Consider the following 25498-nt stretch of genomic DNA (forward strand, 5'->3'; position numbering starts at 1 on the left):
TAAAAATATTATTTTACAATGTTTTCTCAAAGCATTTACAAATTGTTGCTTTTCATTATAAAGCTTTACCTTATCTTCACTATTTTACCTTATTTTAGGGGATATTCTAGTGTCGTACAAAAAAATGCCCTGGTAAATCGGTTTTTAGGCTGCGAATTCGAATTTAGCATAAAAAATACACAATATCTATGTACTCATGTCTCTGGTACAGAACTTTTTTTTTGTGGGTCTGTGTAATAAATTATATCACAATTGAAATAATATTTAATTTGTTATTTCATTTATCAGTTACACAACAAACATAAATAATACGATTTTTACATTTTACATATGATTGAAGAAGAATCTGGTCGAAGACAGACAATGGACAAGTTCCTCATTGAAGATTACATAAAACGATAATTTTAATAATAAGATCCTGGTCCATTATGACTATTTGTTTCCAGTATCTGAATCCGCGTCTGTCTTCAATCACGTTGAAAAAGAGTGTATATAAGTTATATTTCATCTAATTTGTGATCTATATCATTAGCGTCGAATGCTTCTATATTGGAAGCGATGATATATTCCTTCGGAATCTCTTCTTCGCATTCCAGTTCGCCATCGTTTCTGCACGTTAAACCTTCAGCACACTTCTGCAAGGATCCTCCTATGAAATATTTTCCATTTTTGTGGACGCACTGATAAAACTTTGAATCGTCGTAACAGACGAACCCTTTCTTGCTGCAGCTAACCTCTCGTCCATGGTTCTGGCGAGTGAAACAGACCTAAAAATATTAATAGATATTTAGTTATACTTATTCGTTTCTAAGTTTCATCTTCATTCAAAAATGTTTAATTTATATGCAGTTTAATATCCATGGACATTCAGATTATAACGACTGTTAATTCCACTTTTGAAAGTAATCATTAAAATGCTTAAATATATTAATCAATGCATCATGGCTTTTAGTTCTTATTAAAAATGATGAACCACAAGAATGGGAAATAATTTTTTCAGAATTTCAATATGTCAAGCATGTATTTTTTTATTAGCAGTATTTGGATAGACTATTTTTTAATTTGAATTATTCCTAATTCCCATGCCAATGCAGTTGTTTCTTTAGCATACCTAAAAGCATATTTGGTATCAAAGGGTATACTTTAGTGAATTTTCTTTCCTATAAAGTTTTTATCTTCGTTAAAAAGATACAGGAAGAGAGATACAGAACTTCAAAAAATAGTTTTAATTTTTTTTAGTAACGCAGTACGCCACTGCTTTACGGTAACAACCATGATATTTTGGGATTTGTCTTTCAATTTTCTACAAGTTACTACTCTCTTATGTTTTTCGAAAAAAAGCCTGATTTTCGAGTAAAACTTAAAAAACGAACAGAGAACGCACACTTCGATATTCGAATATAATGCTTTTTAAAATTACATAGAGGGCTGCGACAGCAACTTTGACATTCTGAGCAGTTAGAAAAAAGAATAAATAATGGTTTTCATCAGATTCAAGCAACATTAAATTTCTAACAAATTACATTTTCGTTACTAACAAAATGTCGGGCCTGTGTTCGTGGAAATGGAGGTATTTTTGAGCATTTACTCAAATAAAATCATTTAAAATGATGACTAATGTTACTAATTTCTTTATTCTAATAAATAACCAAATGCTTAGTGCTTGTCATGTCATTTAAGTAAAAGTGTTTTAGTTGGTTTTCTAAGTTTTACTCGAAAATCAGGCTTTTTTCGAAAAACATAAGAGAGTAGTAATTTGTAGAAAATTGAATTCGTTAGAATCCGAAATTACCAGTCGTTATCGTAAAGCAGTGGCGTACCTACTATTTAATTTAGAAACCGATACCCTGTATCTCCGCCACTGGAGCATGTAAATTTTAGGAAAAGCCCTCAGATTTTGGACAATGTTTACATAAATACACGTGCCCAATTTCAAATTATTTCACTTCCTAGTTATTAAATTACCTATTTAAAAAAAAATAAAAATATTTTTTGTTGTTTAACACCCCGTATCTTTTTAACGAAGCGTCCTAGATAAAAACTTTATAGGAAATATTCCCCTTAAAATTTACCAAAGAATACGAGGTTTCATTTTTGGTCACCATTTGTCAATCACCCTTCATCCGAGGAGAATTTAAAGAAAAAATGTTGAAAGTCTGATACTTTTAAAGTAACATACAGAACAAGAGCTACTAATATAAAATACAGACGCATGCGTCTCTATTGTATATGCTAATTTTTTGTGAAATTCCTGCTATAACACTATAAAACAAATACATAAAAATATACTTTTTTATATTGCTTTGGCAAATTGTTTTTGGGACAAATTATTCCAGTTTTAATAATCGCATTGCAACAAGAGATGGAAAATTTCATTGTTACTATGAATATAGGTTTCGAAACGAAAATTTTCTGTATTTTGTAGCAGAATATAAAGTACGAGTAGTTCTTGAGAAATAGCTGCAATAAACCTTATTCCTTTTGTATAAAAAACAATATCCTCTACATGCTCTTAGAAAATTTTTAATTTTGAACAAAATATTTTCTATTAATACCTTAAAAAGTCTCACTGATAATTTAGATATGAGCATAATTCTGGAACAATTGTGTCTAAAAAAATACTAAGAATTGTGTAAGTTAGATAAAATAGAAAAGCCACATTTACTTAAGATTTTTATAAAAATAGTAACAGTATAATTTTGTGTCATATAATACTAACTGATATTAATATATTAACCTTAAATCGCACTTACCAATACGAACAAGATAAGTAAAAACAACCGCATTATATTAACTAAACGTGCAGTGTGTCTAAACTTCTAGTTAACTAATTAAAAATCTAAATTTATCCTCGTATACATACTTATTGATTACATTACACCCACTTCAACTGTTCAATTTTATTCTCTGAAGTGTTAAAGTAGCCGGTTATTGCGAAAATTAACGGATGTAACTTTTATACAGATGTACGCACGATATATTTTCAAGCCTAAGAGAGAATTTTTATTGATGTGAGATCATCTTTGGTATAAACGTGCTAATGCATAATTGTTTAACTTAAACGAGAAAATTTAAATTTAGTTCTGGAATTTAGCATCAGCATTGAATGACTGCGATATACAGGGTGATTCAGAACTTATCCAAAAAAAAATAATGTACAGGGGACTCTTACAAATACAATTTTGTAAAAAAAATCAAAAAGGGTAGTTCGAAAGTGATTTAAAAATATACTTTTGCACGACATTGGTCCACTGTAGAACCTGACCTTGTGCGAGGCAAAGCATACAGTCGGCGACCGGCACGGCGGCAAAGTGTAATATAAAATGAACGGACAAAAAATTGAAAGAATTTCTTTCCCAAGGAAAGAACTACAATTTTATAACACCTATTTTATCAGCAAATTCAACTGCTTTATTAAAATTAATTCGTGGTTTTAATTAATAAAATAATTTGACAGACCTGATGTTACAACAACTGTTCAAAATTTTGCCCACCGACGTGTAAACACATTTATGCCTGTCTTACCCAGTTTCTACGAACTAACACAAATGTTGTCTTGCTTCACCATAAATTAAAACGATATCCAACTCTGAGTTGAGTATACACGTAAGCCATTTTTGACATTTGAAAAAATTAATGTAAACACTATCGCAAAAACGTTATATCTCGGATTTCAGTATTCGGAATCGCCGCACAATCGCGCAACGCGAATGACGCTAAAGACTGCAGTAGCCCAGCGCCCAGCGATGTAAGGGTTGAAAATACTACAACTTCAATAATTTTTTTCTCGGAAACTATAAGGATTTTACAAATTTTTTTTTTACAATATTGATTCTATTTTCCATGACGGATATATTCCGAATTTTTTTTGAAAAAGTTGTGAATCACCCTGTGTATTATTCAATTATGCTGTTTTCATATAAAACCTTTCCGGTCATAATTAGAAAAGAAAATTTGTTTAAGTTTAAAATTATTTTGAACATAACAGCTGTGTCAAAATGTTGGTTGCTATAAGTATAATTATTTGATAAGGGATATAAATGTAATATTCACATTAGCAGATTGACAGTACATTTTGGTTTTATTAAGGTTCAATAAAACAGCTTTTATTGTTTTGACATGTGTAACATTCAATTTTTTATACAGCCATAATAATCCTACCATATTGTATGCAAATATTTACGTAGGTATAGCGTAATTGAACTATTTTATAAGTTTATTCTTAGAAAGCTTACATGTTTTTTTTTTTGAAAAAGTGAAATTGTTAATTTAAACATCATTTTGTTTATTCACTTTTTATGTAGGTATTTGCATACATTTGTGTACCCAATTTATTTTAGGAGTGAGCGGGCTAGGATATTTTCCATTCTAGATAATAAATGCCAAGATAATTATTTATAGCATGTCACTGTGACTTCGAAATACTTTGTAGTGTGTTAGACATTTACATAAAAAACTTGTGTAGGTACATTTAAGTTAGTAACATTCCGAAACAAATTTTATAGACTTTCACATCTACATTAAACAATGTTTAATAAATATACAATATACAAGGTATACTTAGTACGTGAAGGGACGCAACAAAATCGCCTCAGTTTCGAATTTTGCGACATAAAATGTTTCCCAAACGAGACGAAATTCGAGCTCAGACAGACAGTACAACAAACAACCAACTGCAATACCGACAAGCAAGTCCAGATGTCAGTGTGGATCGAATCAACCCCAGTAAGCGGAAAATCTGTAGCGACCAAATGTGCGATCTTAGATCATGATCCCTATAGGATCACGTCAGGGCCCCCATAGGGTGAGACTGAACGTCAACTGTGATACTCTGAAGTTCAATAACCAGGGCAACCTTTCTGGCCAATACTCAGAACGATCTTAAGCTTTTACGCTCCTGGTAATCATTATCATCACTCAATCAAACATTTTGAACCTATTTATTGTTAATAAAGTATTCTCAATAAACTCGTTTTCTCAATTCGTAAATAAATTTTTTTATCAGAAATTATTTTAAATAATTACAAGTTTTTTGCAGGTAGTTGTTGTATAAGTTGGTATAATACACGATTAGGATTGATTTTAACACCTTTATCAGTTTCAGTATCATGACATAAACATGTTTTGGTGCAGTAACAATGGTGATGGAAATGAATTTGAATTACGTACTGCAAGTTATTTATTTAGATTGTGGCGGATTATAAAAACATTTTTCCGTAAAAATTAAATGTATTATACTTGAACATATGAGTAAACACAATGTTTGAAAAGGAATATACATTTAAAAATGTACAATGAGCTTCTACTTTCCATTCATCATTAATGTGCTAAAGTAAATGAGTCGTATTCAGTCAACAACTATCTGCGATAAAGAATTGTGAATATTTTTTAAATACGTACGACTTTTAACATTTATACCGAAGAGAGAAATTATTTGAGAAAGCAGTATATGGCTCTTTATGTCATTATTTGCTGTAAAAATTATAAGTTTTAAAGCAGACTAAATCAAATAAAAAAAAATCAAATTCAGGTAGAGGATGTATTGTTCCAATGTAACATAGTTTCTAAATTTGTTAAATTGGATCAAGAGTACAAAATTTCTCTGCAATACTGAATTCATAATGATCATTGAGAATTAGTATAAGATATTTATTTATATAAAAATTATTACATGCAGTTAAACTTTTATTATGTTAGCTATCAAGAGAGGTAGCTAAATTATTTCATTTTAGTAAATATTAAATTATGTATACGTTTTCTGGAGAGTATAAAAATTGTGTAAATAGAGAACTCGGTAGATTTATGTGTATTTGTGTATCTATTAACACAAAATATTTCTCAAAAACACAATGTATTCACATGGTGTCTGTCCGAGTAAATCAAATATTATCTAAATATAAAATTAAACAATTTAAATTTGCTGAATATAAATTAAACTTATAAATTGTTTGTATAGATTAGACAAATTGTAGTATACAGAATGAAGCGAACAGCAGGACATCTTTAAAAATATTCATTTGAAGAAAACGAGAAAATGTCAAAATTAACATGCAGCAAAACTGCAGCCAAAAAAGATTTTGAGATATGTATATTAATTAGTTTCAAAAAACTTTATTTTATCCACAATCACCTTATAATCGGACTTTTATTCGCACATATGAACCATCTAAGGCAGGGGTCGGCAAGTAATTTTAGGTGGGGTCCGGATACTTTTGAAAATTTTTAACGAGGTCCAGAAAAAAATTCATATTTCTTATTTTTATTTTTAATTGGACTCAAATTTAATCTGCTTACTAACCATTAAGAACTCAAAACACACACAATTGTAAAATACTAGAAAAAATGATAAAATTGGCACTTAAACGTAAAAAAACATTTTTTAAATAATTTATTTGAGTTATTTATAACTTCAAAAAATTTTTGGCGGTGCAGTATTTTACCTTCCGCGGTCCGGACCTGGACCGCGGTCCGCCAGTTGCCGACCCTTGATCTAAGGTGATACCTTATCCACTAATGGAATAAAGTAACTTTCACTAGTAGTAGAATAATGAGAAAATAATAAATCAAATTTAATTTATTTAGGTACTTATTAATATTAATATTTACATTTACAGTAATAGACATTTCATTTTTTTGTTTTATCACATTATATATTTTCCGTATATTTCAACAGCAGTCACGGAAAACCCTTCTTCTATAAATTGTAAAATTTCTTGAAATGTCCGTCTTGATTATCTGGTCCTCATTTGTTAAATTCGGCGAACACTTTTTGGTAATGTTCCCTAGATTTCGCTGGCAATAAAGTAGGTATAACAAAACCTACCACATTTCATTGAGTACTATAGTAGGATCGTATTCGATGCAAAGTAGAGCAAAAAGTTGTCGGTCTTTTATCAAAGGAAAATCGAGTCATCATTTTTAGGAGGCGTAAGATAAATCATTTCAAATTTAAAATGAAATTCACTGTAAAATCTGAAACAGTGGCGCGTACAGAGGTAAAATGTAGTACATATGTGAAATTTAGGAAACAAATTGGATTTATAATAAATTACATTTAAAATAAATAGTTTATGAGAATAAAGGAATTTTTGTAGGAACAAGGGTGCCAGACCTGAATTGATCCCCTCGTCCCTTTATAATGTATAAATAAATTATTCAATTTGTAAAACCCTTAAAAGCGTACTTCATTGGTTGCCTTGACAGGCAATGATTTATTACTTTGCATCGAATATGATCCTACTATAGTAAGAAATATCAAGTCGTGCGGATATTTTTTTATTAAATCCCAATAATTCTGGCTCCACAAATACGATTGTGGTATGATTATGGATAAAACGTATTGTATTCGTATTTTAATTGCCTTTTATCCACTTAAAAATATTAAATATTCTTACATGGATAAAATGCTACATAAAACACTTATACAATAAATAACTATTATATTAATTTGTCTCACTTTCTACGTTCGTTACACATGTTAGTAAAAAGTAACAATTATTGTTGTCTTTATTATTTTCAGAACAATCTACAAATCATAGCGTGTCAGTAGGTATAATTTCCATTGAGTTTATAAGCTAAGTACATCATCAGCTTTGTTCTGGGTGCTATCCTGGGCTAGTTCGGGATGGGTTTATCGCATTTTTAACATGTGAAAGGGATATAAAAGTTGTTCTTTTAAGATGTGCTCTACCGTCATATGGTTGACATTTAACTGCAAAACAATTCTAGTACTGGTGATTCTTCAACAACGGAATTCAGTACTATTTCTTCCAAAATCGGGGTTCAAGTTTCGCGGTGGCTACCACAATGAAAAGTTATTTTTTTAAAATTCCAGTTTTCACATGGTGTGAAAATAAGGTGCGTAATTTGTTGAGGATGCATTTCAGCGTAAATTCAAAATGCTTCTAAAGAGTTACCATTAGCAAGACCAGAAACGAAATGCATATGAATGAATCAATATATACATAAAAAAGAATTGTTATTGACAACTGTCAACTGTCTGTATCTATTATAAAATTTTGATGACAGAAACAAGTCAAAATTCTCAAAAACCTTCTCAGAGATATAAGAAGTTTATTAAACTAGACCAAAGATTCCGATTGTGCTAGACATAATATTACATATTGTTTTAACGTGTAATTATTATCTATATTTATATTATTTTACATTATCATGCATACATATACATACTGAAACGAATGGGGCACACTTCAAGGGTAACTTCTTTCTGCGTCAAAATAAACCGATTTAGATAAAGATACTTTACTGCAATTTTGCTTCCTTAAAAAGTTTTCAGGTTTAAAAAAAAATTTTTCCTATGTTTATTATAACTCAATTTTAATTGAAATTTGATATGAGGGCTTTTGAGTTTTTTAAATGCATCGTATTAGAATAAGATTATAACATTTAGTGACGTTTGGAGGCTGTATATTTTTTTCTTATCTGTTTTGACAGAAATAATTCTGAGAAATTGTGGCAACGTCTCTGATACACCCTATATAAATATTTTTTCGAGTAATTCTAGTAATAAATTTACATAAATGTTACTGTTTAAAAGAAAAATTATGATGTGCCATAATTTATAAAATATTTAAGTTGTTTGCTAAATGAATGCGAATTAAAAAATAATACCGGCACATATATCTAGTCAGATAAGTACTAGAGTCTATAAATAATATAGTTATAAAATTTTATTTTAAAACGGAATATTTTTCGGGATTACAATGAAAAATAGAAAACATTAGGCATCGAATTTTAAAACCAAATAATCATAAAAACTTAAAAATCAATGATCAAAATTAATAATTCACCAAAGTAAAAATCTAGAAAATTTTTCAGAATCTTGATATTAAAACATACACATACCTTAGCATCCGCCAACTTTTTTTTGTAAAACAATCCTGAAAGGATATACAGAGTGTTTTCACTTGCATTTGAATCAGAGTACTGAAGTTTAAAGAGTTTAATAATTTGCTTAGTTAAAGGTAAAAAAACATTTTATTTACAAACATGTCAATTAGTGGTAGATATACTGGGGAAAACCATTATTGAGAAGTTCAAAATTTCGATGACTGCTTTAATAAGCTTGTTTATAAGAAAAAAGCTCACTTTTTATATTTAAAATAATTATTACACAGTTAAATAAAACTAAAATAACTTAAAACTATTATTGTTAGATAAAAACAATTATAGGAATTTTCATTAAAAAACCTGTCTCAAATGTCATATGGTTGCAGAAAATTAATAAGAATTATTACGCGAAACTTAAGCCGACTTTGTATCGACTGATCATCTGTTCACAATGCAGTAACTATGTTAAGATAGGTTAATTAAGACTAATGAATCTACCCCCAAAGACAACAACCAAATCCCAGAACAGCGCAAAACGCTGTTCAAAGACTGTGGAACACCGGTAGAGTGAACGAAGGTGGCGGACAGGAAAGACCGCAGCGTTTCTTACATGTCGGTGTCTCAAATACTAACGTGTTTTTTATTAAGAAATAACAGCAGGAATTAAATGCATTTATCCCATTTCCTAAAAGTACAGGACGTTGATATTTTGGGGTTATGGCTTGGATCTAGAAAACACTCTGTATAAACTCATGCTGACTGCTTCCGGTATCTAAATGGGTTCACAGAGAATCACTTGCTAGGGTGCAGTAACCTAAAACAGCCTAGAAGATAATAATTGTAAACAAAAAAAATGTGTCTGTCATTAAGTCCGCGACTTTTTGGAGTCAGGTTGAACCGACATTGGGGTATAGTGCATTAAAGTGGTTCGTGATGTTGAAGTTATTGTTAAGTTTAATACGTCTGTAAACATTTATCTTATTACGTATTTCAGCTCCCACGAATTCAGTATTGAAATACGTTACTCCTTATCTTCGTATCGCGATAATTTAATTCATTGTCAACAGGTGTTGGCATAGGAAATTAAATTGCAAACAACATTGTAGTGTATTCGAATGTAAGACGCATTTTGTCAAAATAAATTCATACCATACAGGGTGTTTACGAACATTTATATTTATTTTTAACAGGATAAGATCTCAATAAAGATGAAGATTGCTAAAAATGCATCTTAGTACATTGTATTGAATGATAGGAAAATATATCTTTTAAAAATATACACCATCATTGTTCGAGTACCGCTGACTTATTTAAAGCCCAACCTTTTCTAATCTAGTGTCACCGTTGGTTGGCAACTACATAGCCTTCATAAATGATTACAAGCCATGTGACCAGAAGTTTTGTTTGGAATGTTAATTTTCTTTCCTCTATGTTAGCAATTAAAATTCGGTAAAATTAAAAATACGAACGTCAAAGCAGCAGTCTTCAATATGTTCGCAATTTTTTGTTAAATAAGACCGAGTTGTTATAAAAATTTTTTTGAAAATGCAAAATAGCGCTTAAAATTAGTAATAATCAAAATTATTAAAATTTATTGAATACTTCTGGAATCGCCCTCGAGTTACATACTACATAAAATGAGGTAAGTCTGTAAATGGCGTGTCGTTCGATTCTGAGTTGCATTTTTTGTAGTAACCAGAAAAATCCGGTAGGTAATTAAAATTATTATACTTTAGTTTTCATGACGGAAATTTGTGATTTTCATTGTGAAAAGTATTAGTGAACAAAAGGCTCATCAATACAGTAACAATGAACTAACTGACATAACGAAAACTACAAGTTAATTGCACATTTTTATGTACAACAATTTCCAATCATGTATCAACAGAGGCAGAGCTGTCGGAGGAATCACAGTTAAAAAAAGTTTTCAAAATATCAATGTGAATGTTTTTTTGCAAAAAGCACTTCTGCCAATCGAGTTTATTTGTTATTTACTCTTCTAATATTCTCACTAGGTTTTTAAATATGCCGTAAAATTTTTGCTGATGGTTCCATCAGAGCACACTTTTCAAGTTTTTCGACAATCCACCTTATACACAAAAAATATTATTTTGTTAAGTATTTGGTCTACAAAATATCTAAAGTATGACATTATATGTATGGTCAAAGTAATTAAAATATACAAGGAAGGCAGGTAATAAGTGAACATTGATGAGATGAATTCGTTGAGCAATAACTATTACCCATTTTGCTAATGTGTTGTTTAAAACAGATATTTTTTTCAAAAAATAGGTTCTCAGCAATATCTTGTAAAATTCATAATTGTTCTTATTGCATACTTTGAGACGGTATGAGATATTACTTTTGTCTATATGATGTCAGGTATGATGTAAAGTATACAACATGGTGCAAATTTTTCCATGTTATTCTTGGTCTTTTTAAGTTAAATTGTTACTTTATATCCAACTGTAATAACTGGCAATGGTGCCCGTATGTCAAAAAAGTAATCTTTTGCAGAGAAAACTAAATCTTATCTAGTAAATAGGTACTTATACCAATATGTTAAGTCAGGAAAACATTAGGTAGCTGATAACATATTTATACAAGAATTTAGTAAGGATTTAAGAGACAATGGATACTAAGAAAACTATTAAATTAGTAATTTTGTTCATAGGGCATTCAGTATCAAGTGAGATGTGAAAAGAAACATGCGTTTGATATTTGGGCTAATAGCCCTATTATTTTATAATGTAAGTTACAAAGATTTGTATACAATTTCATGTTTTTTTTTCATGTGATTTAAATATTTAAAGGTCTAATTTAATTGACTGTTATACATACTTATTTTAATTAATTATTAATCATTAAAAAAAAAATCTGAAAATTTGTTTCCAAAGTTCTTTTTTTTAACGCTGTTGCAGCCTTTTTATTTAGAATTCTTTGAAGTATTTGTGTTCAGAAATTATTGTGAATGTTAAGTACCTATTTTTAATAATTCAGTAAGCACGTAACTAAAACACCCTGAAGGATAAGTATTATATCTACGTCTCTTCTCTTTCAGAAATAGTATAAAACGAGCACTTTCTATTTAAAGTAAAAAAAATTGCCTATCTTGTTATTGTATTTAAGGGTTTACGGATGTATTTTTCTCTATAAAACTATAAACAGCTTCATACCCTTATGTCTTTTAGTACCTATATCTGTTGGCGACATATTTACAAAAAAAAAAAAAAAATTGTGCCATCTACTAACAATATAAAAGTTCATTGAAAAAATAATATCCAGCCTTTATTTTAATTTTACCTTACCAGTAAAACGGCCGCTGATGTTAACTTTGTTAATTTAAATGGAACACCCTGCATATGTTTGCATGTTTGGATAGAACGTTCCCTGTCGAGCATAGTCATATAAGATTTATTGGGTCCATCTTTAACAATAAGGGACATACTACTAAAAAACGAAAAGAAGGTTTATTATTATGAAAATAATACATCTTATAATTGTTATTTCTGCATTTTTTTCCAATTCTGTAAGGATTTTTACAGATTTAGTTATAATATATTTTGACATATTTTGACATATCGGACATTGATATGGTCCAAAATACGCATAAGTATTTTACTAAATCTCACTCATTACTCATGGACAATGTTATATGGTAGGTCGTGACAATGACAGGTAGTACTATCATGATAACATTGTTACTGATTGGCAGTCGAAAATTGAAAATTCATTTGGAATTAAAATAGAGTATGAAAAAGAACTTTATTTCAATTTTCTACTTCTGAGTAACCTATTTTAATTAAATAATAATACAAACTGTCATACCATATAACATTGTCCATGAATTAGGCCTCTCACGGCCTAATTAGTGAGATTTAGTTAAAATTCCTATATGCATTTTGGACCATATCAATGACCAATATGGCAAAATATATTTGTAAATCTTTATGTACCTAATTGGAAAAACGGCAGAAATGCCTGAAAGAGGTCTAACAGTTACATCTTATTTTCTTAATAAAAAAACATCTTTTCGTTTTTTAATAGTATCTCCCTTATTGTTAGAGATGGGCCCAACACATCCTATATGAGTATGCTCGACAGGAACGTTCTATATAAATATGTAAAAATATACAGGGTGTTCCATTTAAATTAACAAAGTTAACATCCGCGGCCATTTTGTTTGGACTCAATTAGATTTTCTACCAGCATTTTCGAAAAATTCATAAAAAATTGTATAACTTTTATATTTCACATTTTTTTATAACTCTAAACACAAAAAAGTATATGGGGGGTCAAAATATAGTGAATCACTCTGTAGATGTCACTTATGATAGTAAACGAGGTAATTGAACAACTCTACTTATAATTTTGTCGAGGGTTGTGCTATACATTATATTTCTTTTGTTTTAAAGATGAAGGGTTTATTAAAATTATTCCCTGTTGTAATAGTTTTGAGTTAACTATTTTTTCTCATTAGATCGTTTTCGATCTGAAATAATTACGTAATTTCAGAGGTAATTTATTTGCTGACAGAAACAAAATAACGTATTCTAATTTAAAGGTACTTGAAAGAAATTGACGGATCTCTTATAAAAACTGCCGAATATGATTACTGTTGTCAATACAAAAAAAAAATGTTTTTTTGTGTGTTACATAAAAGAGGAGAGCAAAATTAAGCCGTTCTCAGAATTTTATCCTCAAAAATTGTAAAGAATAAACAAGTATTAATTAAAATTTGTCAGTTAAATAAAACTCACTAATATATAAATTACTGCCTGTCTTGTTCTCACTTAATTTATATCTTATAGATATGCTGCATTAATACGCAACTCATTGATTGTAAAGGTAAAGGATTCAAATGCTATGACGAAACCAGCTTTTATCAATGCGTTGTAACGGCAAACTCTACTCAAGTTATTGGTTTACCACAAGAATGTCCAGAAGGATTAATTTGTAGCGACTTATTGGACTTGGAATGCGATGAGCCATGGGTACTAGATTTGCTTACCACAACACAAAAATCACTTGACGACATTTCTACTTCAAGTGAAGAATCGACAACTATTACTGTTTCCTCCACGCTAACGACTGAGGAGCCCACTACTACAACAGAAGGTTCGACATCTACTACAGTTTCCTCCACGTTAACGCCTGAAGAGTCTACTACTACAACAGAAGGGTCGACGACAACTACTGTTTCACCTTCTACAACACCTGAGGAAACTACTACTACAACAGAAGGGTCGACAACCGCCACTGTTTCTTCCACGCTAACGCCTGAAGAACCCACCACAGAAGAGGGGTCGACAACAACTACTGTTTCACCTTCTCCAACACCTGAGGAAACTACCACTACAACAGAAGGGTCGACAACTACCACTGTTTCTTCCACGCTAACTCCTGAAGAACCCACTACAACAGAAGGGTCGACAACAACTACAGTTTCCTCCACATTAACGCCTGAAGAGCCCACTTCTACTACAGAAAGGTCGACATTAACGTCTGAAGAGTCCACTACTACAACAGAAGGGTCGACAACAACTACTGTTTCCTCCACGTTAACGCCTGAAGAGCCCACTGCTACGACAGAAGCGTCGACAACAACTACATTTTCAATTTCGACAACACCTGAGGAACCTACTACTACAGCAGCAGGGTCGACAACCACTACTGTTTCTTCCACGCTAACGCCTGAAGAATCCACTACAACAGAAGGGTCGACAACAACTACAGTTTCCTCCACGTTAACGTCTGAAGAGCCCACTACTACAACAGAAGGGTCGACAACAACTACTATTTTACTTTCGACAACTCCTGAGGCATCTACCACTACAACAGAACGGTCGGCATCTACCACTGTATCTTCCACGCTAACGCCTGAAGATCCCACTACAACAGAAGGGTCGACAACAACTAATGTTTCACCTTCTACAACACCTGAGGAATCTACTACTACAACAGATGGGTCGACAACAACTACTGTTTCACCTTCGACAACTCCTGAGGTATCTACCACTACAACAGAAGCGTCGACAACTACCACTGTTTCTTCCACGCTAACGCCTGAGGCGTCCACTACTACAACAGAAGGGTCGACGACAACCACTCTTTCACCTTCTACAACACCTGAGGATTCTACTACTTCAACAGAAGTGTCGACAACAACTACTGTTTCAGCGTCGACAACACCTGAGGAATCTACCAATACAACAGAATGGTCGACAACTACCGCTGTTTCACCTTCGACTACACCTGAGGCGACTACTACTACAACAGAAGGGTCCACGAGTTCTGTTTTATCTTCGACTACATCTGAGGAATCTACCACGACAACAGTAGGGTCGACAACCACCACTGTTTCTTCCACGCTAACGCCTGAGGCGTCCACTACTACAACAGAAGTGTCGACGACAACTACTGTTCCACCTTCGACTACACCAGAGGACTCTACCACTACAACAGAAGGGTCGACAACTACCACTGTTTCTTCCACGCTAACGCCTGAAGAACCCACTACAACGGAAGGGTCGACAACAACTACTGTTTCACCTTCTACAACACCTGAGGATTCTACTACTACAACAGAAGGGTCGACAACTACCACTGTTTCTTCCACGCTAACGCCTGAAGGACCCACTACAACAGAGGAGTCGACAACAACTACTGTTTCACCTTCAACAACACCTAAGGAACCTACTACTACAACAGAAGGGTCCACGACTACTGCTTTACCTTCGACTACACCTGAGGCATCTACCACTACAACAGTAGGGTCGACAACCACCACTGTTTCTTCCACGCTAACGCCTGAAGAGTCTACTACTACAACAGAAGTGTCGACGACAACTACTGTTTCACCTTCGACTACACCAGAGGACTCTACCACTACAACAGAAGGGTCGACAACTACCACTGTTTCTTCCACGCTAACGCCTGAAGAACCCACTGCAACAGAAGGGTCGACAACAACTACTGTTTCACCTTCTACAACACCTGAGGAATCTACTACTACAACAGAAGAGTCGACAACAACTACTGTTTCTTCCACGCTAACGCCTGAAGAACCCACTACAACAGAAGGGTCGACGATAACTACTGTTTCAACTTCTACAACAACTGAGGAATCTACTACTACAACAGAAAGGTCAACAGCAACTACTGTTTCCTCCACGTTAACGCCTGAAGAGCCCACTACTGCAACAGAAGCGTTTACAACAACTACTGTTTCACCTTCGACAACTCCTGAGGTATCTACCACTGCAACAGTAGGGTCGACAACTACCACTGCTTCTTCCACGCTATCGCCTGAACAGCCCACTACAACAGAAGGGTCGACAACAACCACTGTTTCATCTTCGACAACTCCTGAGGTATCTACTACTACAACAGAAGTGGCGACAACAACTACTGTTTCTTCCACGTTAACGCCTGAAGAGCCCACTACTACAAGAGAAGCGTCTACAACAACTACTCTTCCACCTTCTACAACACCTGAGGAATCTACTACTACAACAGAAGGGTCGACAACAACTACTGTTTCATCCACGCTAACGCCTGAAGAACCCACTACAACAGAAGGGTCGACGACAACTAATGTTTCACCTTCTACAACACCTGCCGAATCTACTACTACAACAGAAGGGTCGACAACAACTACTGTTTCACCTTCGACAACTCCTGAGGCATCTACCACTACAACAGAAGGGTCATCAACTACCACTGTTTCTTCAACGTTATCGCCTGAACAACCCACTACAACAGAAGGGTCGACAACAACCACTGTTTCTTCCACGCTAACGCCTGAAGAAACCACTACAACAGAAGGGTCGACAACAACTACTGTTTCACCTTCTACAACACCTGAGGAATCTACTACCACAACAGAAGTGTCGACAACAACTACTGTTTCTTCCACGTTAACGCCTGAAGAGCCCACTACTACCAGAGAAGCGTCTACAACAACTACTCTTCCACCTTCTACAACACCTGAGGAATCTACTACTACAACAGAAGTGTCGACAACAACTACTACTTCACCTTCGACAACTCCTGAGGGTTCTACCACTACAACAGAAGGGTCGACAACCACAACTGTTTCTTCCACGTTGACGCCTGAAGAACCCACTACAACAGAAGGGTCGATAACAACTACTGTTTCTTCCACGTTAACGCCTGAAGAGCCCAATACTACAACAGGAGCGTCTACAACAACTACTGTTTCACCTTCGACAACAACTGAGGAATCTACTACTACAACAGAAGGGTCGACAACAACCACTGTTTCTTCCACGCTAACGCCTGAGGTGTCCACTACTACATCAGAAGGGTCGACGACAACTACTTTTTCACCTTCTTCAACACCTGAGGAATCTACTACTACAACAGAAGGGTCGACAACAACTACTGTTTCACCTTCCACAACACCTGAGGAATCTGCTACTACAGCAGAAGGGACGACAACAACTACTGTTTCACCATCGACAACACCTGAAGAATCTACTACTACAACAGAAAGGTCGACAACAACTACTGTTTCTTCCACGTTAACGCCTGAAGAACCCACTACAACAGAAGGGTCGACGACAACTACTGTTTCAACTTCTACAACACCTGAGGAATCTACCACTACAACAGAAGGGTCGACAACAACTACTCTTTCACCTTCTACAACACCTGAGGAATCTACTACTACAACAGAAGGGTCGACAACAACTACTGTTTCACCTTCCACAACACCTGAGGAATCTGCTACTACAGCAGAAGGGACGACAACAACTACTGTTTCACCATCGACAACACCTGAGGAATCTACTACTACAACAGAAAGGTCGACAACAACTACTGTTTCTTCCACGTTAACGCCTGAAGAACCCACTACAACAGAAGGGTCGACGACAACTACTGTTTCAACTTCTACAACAACTGAGGAATCTACTACTACAATAGAAGGGTCAACAACAACCACTGTCTCACCTTCCACAACACCTGAGGAATCTACTACTACAGCAGAAGGGTCGACAACAACTACTGTTTCCTCCACGTTAACGCCTGAAGAGCCCACTACTACAACAGGAGCGTCTACAACAACTACTGTTTCACCTTCGACAACACCTGAGGCATCTACTATTACAGCAGAAGGGACGACAACAATTAATGTTTCACCATCGACAACACCTGAGGAATCTACTACTACAACAGGAGGGTCGACAACTACCACTGTTTCTTCCACACTAACGCCTGAAGAGTCCACTACTACATCAGAAGGGTCGACGACAACTACTCTTTCACCTTCTACAACACCTGAGGAATCTACTACTACAACAGAAGGGACGACAACAACTACTGCTTCACCTTCCACAACACCTGAGAAATCTACTACTACAGCAGAAGGGACGACAACAACTACTGTTTCACTATCGACAACACCTGAGGCATCTACTACTACAACAGGAGGTTTGACAACTACCACTGTTTCTTCCACACTAACGCCTGAGGAGTCCACTACTACATCAGAAGGGTCGACGACAACTACTCTTTCACCTTCTACAACACCTGAGGAATCTACTACTACAACAGAAGGGTCGACAACAACTACTGCTTCACCTTCGACAACTCCTGAGGCATCTACCACTACAACAGAAGGGTCGACAACTACCACTGTTTCTTCCACGCTAACGCCTGAGGCGTCCACTACTACATCAGAAGGGTCGACGACAACTACTCTTTCACCTTCTACAACACCTGAGGAATCTACTACTACAACAGGAGGGTCGACAACTACCACTGTTTCTTCCACACTAACGCCTGAGGAGTCCACTACTACATCAGAAGGGTCGACGACAACTACTCTTTCACCTTCTACAACACCTGAGGAATCTACTACTACAACAGAAGGGTCGACAACAACTACTGCTTCACCTTCGACAACTCCTGAGGCATCTACCACTACAACAGAAGGGTCGACAACTACCACTGTTTCTTCCACACTAACGCCTGAGGCGTCCACTACTACATCAGAAGGGTCGACGACAACTACTCTTTCACCTTCTACAACACCTGAGGAATCTACTACTACAACAGAAGGGTCGACAACAACTACTGTTTCCTCCACCTTAACGCCTGAAGAGCCCACTACTACAACAGAAGCGTCTACAACAACTACTGTTTCACCTTCGACAACACCTGAGGAATCTACTACTACAACAGGAGGGTCGACAACTACCACTGTTTCTTCCACACTAACGCCTGAGGAGTCCACTACTACATCAGAAGGGTCGACGACAACTACTCTTTCACCTTCTACAACACCTGAGGAATCTACTACTACAACAGAAGGGTCGACAACAACTACTGTTTCACCTTCGACAACACCTGAGGAATCTACTACTACAACAGGAGGGTCGACAACTACCACTGTTTCTTCCACACTAACGCCTGAGGAGTCCACTACTACATCAGAAGGGTCGACGACAACTACTCTTTCACCTTCTACAACACCTGAGGAATCTACTACTACAACAGAAGGGTCGACAACAACTACTGTTTCACCTTCGACAACACCTGAGGAATCTACTACTACAACAGGAGGGTCGACAACTACCACTGTTTCTTCCACACTAACGCCTGAGGAGTCCACTACTACATCAGAAGGGTCGACGACAACTACTCTTTCACCTTCTACAACACCTGAGGAATCTACTACTACAACAGAAGGGTCGACAACAACTACTGTTTCACCTTCGACAACACCTGAGGAATCTACTACTACAACAGGAGGGTCGACAACTACCACTGTTTCTTCCACACTAACGCCTGAGGAGTCCACTACTACATCAGAAGGGTCGACGACAACTACTCTTTCACCTTCTACAACACCTGAGGAATCTACTACTACAACAGAAGGGTCGACAACAACTACTGTTTCACCTTCGACAACTCCTGAGGCATCTACCACTACAACAGAAGGGTCGACAACTACCACTGTTTCTTCCACACTAACGCCTGAGGCGTCCACTACTACATCAGAAGGGTCGACGACAACTACTCTTTCACCTTCTACAACACCTGAGGAATCTACTACTACAACAGAAGGGTCGACAACAACTACTGTTTCACCTTCGACAACACCTGAGGAATCTACTACTACAACAGGAGGGTCGACAACTACCACTGTTTCTTCCACACTAACGCCTGAGGAGTCCACTACTACATCAGAAGGGTCGACGACAACTACTCTTTCACCTTCTACAACACCTGAGGAATCTACTACTACAACAGAAGGGTCGACAACAACTACTGTTTCACCTTCGACAACACCTGAGGAATCTACTACTACAACAGGAGGGTCGACAACTACCACTGTTTCTTCCACACTAACGCCTGAGGAGTCCACTACTACATCAGAAGGGTCGACGACAACTACTCTTTCACCTTCTACAACACCTGAGGAATCTACTACTACAACAGAAGGGTCGACAACAACTACTGTTTCACCTTCGACAACACCTGAGGAATCTACTACTACAACAGGAGGGTCGACAACTACCACTGTTTCTTCCACACTAACGCCTGAGGAGTCCACTACTACATCAGAAGGGTCGACGACAACTACTCTTTCACCTTCTACAACACCTGAGGAATCTACTACTACAACAGAAGGGTCGACAACAACTACTGTTTCACCTTCGACAACACCTGAGGAATCTACTACTACAACAGGAGGGTCGACAACTACCACTGTTTCTTCCACACTAACGCCTGAGGAGTCCACTACTACATCAGAAGGGTCGACGACAACTACTCTTTCACCTTCTACAACACCTGAGGAATCTACTACTACAACAGAAGGGTCGACAACAACTACTGCTTCACCTTCGACAACTCCTGAGGAATCTACCACTACAACAGAAGGGTCGACAACTACCACTGTTTCTTCCACGCTAACGCCTGAGGCGTCCACTACTACATCAGAAGGGTCGACGACAACTACTCTTTCACCTTCTACAACACCTGAGGAATCTACTACTACAACAGAAGGGTCGACGACAACTACTGTTTCACCTTCGACAACACCTGAGGCACCGACCACTACAACAGAAGGGTCGACAACAACTACTGTTTCACCATCGACAACTTCTGAAATATCTACCACTACAACAGAAGGGTCGACAACAACTACTGTTTCACCTTCCACAACACCTGAGGAATCTACTACTACAGCAGAAGGGACGACAACAATTAATGTTTCACCATCGACAACACCTGAGGATTCTACTACTACAACAGGAGGGTCGACAACTACCACTGTTTCTTCCACACTAACGCCTGAAGAGTCCACTACTACATCAGAAGGGTCGGCGACAACTACTCTTTCACCTTCTACAACACCTGAGGAATCTACTACTACAACAGAAGGGTCGACGACAATTACTGTTTCACCTTCGACAACACCAGAGGCACCAACCACTACAACAGCAGGGTCGACAACAACTACAGTTTCACCTTCGACTACACCTGAGGCGACTACTACCACAGCAGATGGGTCGACAACAACTACTGTTTCACCTTCAACAACACCTGAGGAATCTACTACTACATCAGAAGTGTCGACAACAACTACTGTTTCCTCCACGTTAACACCTGAAGAGCCCACTACTACAACAGAAGCGTCGACAACAACTACTGTTTTACCTTCGACAACACCTGAGGAATCTACTACTACAAGAGAAGGGTCGACACCAATTACTGTATCACCTTCGTCAACACCTGAAAAATCTACTACTACAGCAGAAGGGTCGACAACAACTACTGTTTCACCTTCGACAACTTCTGAGGATTATACCACTACAACAGAATGGTCGACAACAACTACTCTTTCACCTTCTACAACACCTGAGGAATCTACTACTACAACAGAAGGGTCGACAACAACTACTGTTTCTTCCACGCTAACGCCTGAAGAACCCACTACAACGGAAGGGTCGACGACAACTACTGTTACAACTTCTATAACAACTGAGGAATCTACTACTACAACAGAAGGGTCGACAACAACTATTGCTTCACCTTCGACAACTCCTGAGGCATCTACCACAACAACAGAAGCGTCGATAATTACCACTGTTTCTTCCACGCTAACGCCTGAGGCGTCCACTACTACAACAGAAGGGTCGAAGACAACTACTGTTTCACCTTCGACAACACCTGAGGCATCTACTACTACAACAGAAGGGTCGACAACAACTACTGTTTCACCTTCGATAACTTCTGAGGCATCTACCACTACAACAGAAGGGTCGACAACAACCACTCTTTCACCTTCTACAACACCTGAGGAATCTACTACTACAACAGAAAAGTCGACAACAACTACTGTTTCTTCCACGCTAACGCCTGAAGAACCCACTACAACAGAAGGGTCGACGACAACTACTGTTTCAACTTCTACAACAACTGAGGAATCTACTACTACAACAGAAGGGTCGACAACAACTACTGCTTCACCTTCGACAACTCCTGAGGTATCTACCACTACAACAGAAATGTCGACAACAACTACTGTTTCCTCCACGTTAACGCCTGAAGAGCCCACTACTACAGAAGGGTCGACAACAACTACTGTTTCACCTTCGACAGCTCCTGAGGGATCTACCACTACAACAGAAGGGTCGACAACTACCACTGTTTCTTCCACGCTAACGCCTGAAGAACCCACTACAACAGAAGGGTCGACGACAACTACTGTTTCAACTTCTACAACATCTGAGGAATCAACTACTACAACAGAAGGGTCGACAACAACTACTGCTTCACCTTCGACAACTCCTGAGGTATCTACCACTACAACAGAAAGGTCGACAACAACTACTGTTTCCTCCACGTTAACGCCTGAAGAGCCCACTGCTACAACAGAAGCGTCTACAACAACTACTGTTGCACCTTCGACAACTCCTGAAGTATCTACCACTACAACAGAAGGGCCATCAACTACCACTGTTTCTTCAACGTTATCGCCTGAACAACCCACTACAACAGAAGGGTCGACAACAACCACTGTTTCTTCCACGCTAACGCCTGAAGAAACCACTACTACCAGAGAAGCGTCTACAACAACTACTCTTCCACCTTCTACAACACCTGAGGAATCTACCACTACAACAGAAGGGTCGACAACAACTACTCTTTCACCTTCTACAACACCTGAGGAATCTACCACTACAACAGAAGGGTCGACAACAACTACTCTTTCACCTTCTACAACACCTGAGGAATCTACCACTACAACAGAAGGGTCGACAACAACTACTCTTTCACCTTCTACAACACCTGAGGAATCTACCACTACAACAGAAGGGTCGACAACAACTACTCTTTCACCTTCTACAACACCTGAGGAATCTACTACTACAACAGAAGGGTCGACAACAACTACTGCTTCACCTTCGACAACTCCTGAGGAATCTACCACTACAACAGAAGGGTCGACAACAACTACTCTTTCACCTTCTACAACACCTGAGGAATCTACTACTACAACAGAAGGGTCGACAACAACTACTGCTTCACCTTCGACAACTCCTGAGGCATCTACCACTACAACAGAAGGGTCGACAACTACCACTGATTCTTCCACGCTAACGCCTGAGGAGTCCACTACTACAACAGAAGGGTCGACGACAACTACTCTTTCACCTTCTACAACACCTGAGGAATCTACTACTACAACAGAAGGGTCGACAACAACTACTGCTTCACCTTCGACAACTCCTGAGGCATCTACCACTACAACAGAAGGGTCGACAACTACCACTGTTTCTTCCACGCTGACGCCTGAAGAACCCACTACAACAGAAGGGTCGATAACAACTACTGTTTCCTCCACGTTAACGCCTGAAGAGCCCAGTACTACAACAGGAGCGTCTACAACAACTACTGTTTCACCTTTGACAACACCTGAGGGATCTACTACTACAGCAGGAGGGACGACAACAACTAATGTTTCACCATCGACAACACCTGAGGAATCTAATACTACAACAGGAGGGTCGACAACTACCACTGTTTCTTCCACACTAACGCCTGAGGCGGCCACTTCTACATCAGAAGGGTCGACGACAACTACTCTCTCACCTTCTACAACACCTGAGGAATCTACTACTTCAACAGAAGGGTCGACAACAACCACTGTTTCACCTTCCACAACACCTGAGGAATCTACTACTACAGCAGAAGGGTCGACAACAACTACTGTTTCACCTTCGACAACACCTGAGGAATCTACTACTACAACAGAAGGGTCGACAACAACTACAGGTTCACCTTCGATTGCACCTGAGGAGACTACTACCACAACAGAGGAATCGACAACAACTACTGTTTCACCTTCAGCAACACCTGAGGAATCTGCTACTACATCAGAAGTGTCGACAACAACTACTGTTTCCTCCACGTTAACGCCTGAAGAGCCCACTAATACAACAGAAGCGTCGACAACAACTACTGTTTCACCTTCGACAACACCTGAGGCATCTACCACTTCAACAGAAAGGTCGACAACAACTACTGTTTCCTCCACGTTAACGTCTGAAGAGCCCAGTACTACGACAGAAGCGTCGACAACAAATACTGTTTCACCTTCGACAACACCTGAAGAACCGACCACTACAACAGAAGGGTCGACAACAACTACAGTTTCACCTTCGACTACACCTGAGGCATCTACTACTACAGCAGAAGGGTCGACAACAACTACTGCTTCACCTTCGACAAATCCTGAGGCATCTACCACTACAACAGAAGGGTCGACAACTACCTCTGTTTCTTTCACGCTAACGCCTGAGGCTGCCACTACTACATCAGAAGGATCGACGACAACTACTCTTTCACCTTCTACAACACCTGAGGAATCTACTACTACAACAGAAGGGTCGACAACAATTACTGTTTCCTCCACCTTAACGCCTGAAGAGCCCACTACTACAACAGAAGCGTCTACAACAACTACTGTTTCACCTTCCACAACACATGAGGAATCTACTACTACAACAGAATGGTTGACAACAACTTCTGTTTCAACTTCGACAATTCCTGAGGCATCTTCCACTACAACAGAAGGGTCGACGACAACTACTATTTCACCTTCGACAACACCTGAGGAACCGACCCCTACAACAGAAGGGTTGACAACAACTACAGTTTCACCTTCGACTACACCTGAGGCGAATACTACCTCAACAGAGGAGTCGACAACAACTACTGTTACACCTTCCACAACACCTGAGGAATCTACTACCACATCAGAAGTGTCGACAACAACTACTGTTTTAATTTCTACAACACCTGAGGAATCTACTACTACAACAGAAGGTTCGACAACTATTACTGTATCACCTTCGACAACACCTGAGGATTCTACTACTACAGCAGAAGGGTCGACAACAACTACTGTTTCACCTTTGACAACTTCTGAGTCATCTACCACTACAACAGAAGGGTCGACAACTACCACTGATTCTTCCACGCTAACGCCTGTGGAGTCCACTACTACAACAGAAGAGTCGACGACAACTACTCTTTCACATTCTACAACACCTGAGGAATCTACTACTACAACAGAAGGGTCGACAACAACTACTGATTCACCTTC

General features: G+C 37.3%; 2 protein-coding genes across 2 annotated transcripts in view; one reads left to right on the forward strand and one right to left on the reverse strand.

Moving 5' to 3' along the window:
* Positions 1 to 258: 258 nt before the first annotated feature.
* Positions 259 to 2932, reverse strand: LOC108906442. The gene is made up of 2 exons (XM_018709682.2): positions 2754 to 2932; positions 259 to 767 (listed from the first exon to the last, which is right to left on the reverse strand). The coding sequence occupies exons 1-2, from the start codon at positions 2784 to 2786 to the stop codon at positions 498 to 500; spliced, it is 303 nt and encodes a 100-aa protein (XP_018565198.1). The 5' UTR covers positions 2787 to 2932; the 3' UTR covers positions 259 to 497.
* Positions 2933 to 11555: 8623 nt separating this feature from the next.
* LOC108915831 (serine-rich adhesin for platelets-like) overlaps positions 11556 to 25498 on the forward strand; it is a 32475-nt gene continuing 18532 nt past the window's right edge. Inside the window, exons 1-4 of the mRNA XM_023454167.1 lie at positions 11556 to 11600; positions 13662 to 17116; positions 17243 to 20964; positions 24160 to 25382. Of these exons, the coding sequence (XP_023309935.1) occupies positions 11559 to 11600; positions 13662 to 17116; positions 17243 to 20964; positions 24160 to 25382 (8442 nt within the window). The 5' untranslated portion in view covers positions 11556 to 11558. The remainder of the gene's footprint in view (positions 11601 to 13661; positions 17117 to 17242; positions 20965 to 24159; positions 25383 to 25498) is intronic.

The sequence above is a fragment of the Anoplophora glabripennis genome, unplaced genomic scaffold (genome assembly GCF_000390285.2).
Source record: "Anoplophora glabripennis isolate ALB-LARVAE unplaced genomic scaffold, Agla_2.0 scaffold47, whole genome shotgun sequence".
Classification (NCBI taxonomy): Eukaryota; Metazoa; Arthropoda; class Insecta; order Coleoptera; family Cerambycidae; genus Anoplophora; species Anoplophora glabripennis.

Bases quoted from the DNA above. Each gene is read 5' to 3' on its own strand.
- LOC108906442 (XM_018709682.2), bottom strand. From the start codon at position 2,786: ATGCGGTTGTTTTTACTTATCTTGTTCGTATTG. The intron at 768-2,753 runs GTAAGTGCGATT...TAATATTTTTAG, and splicing joins TACTTATCTTGTTCGTATTG to GTCTGTTTCACTCGCCAGAA.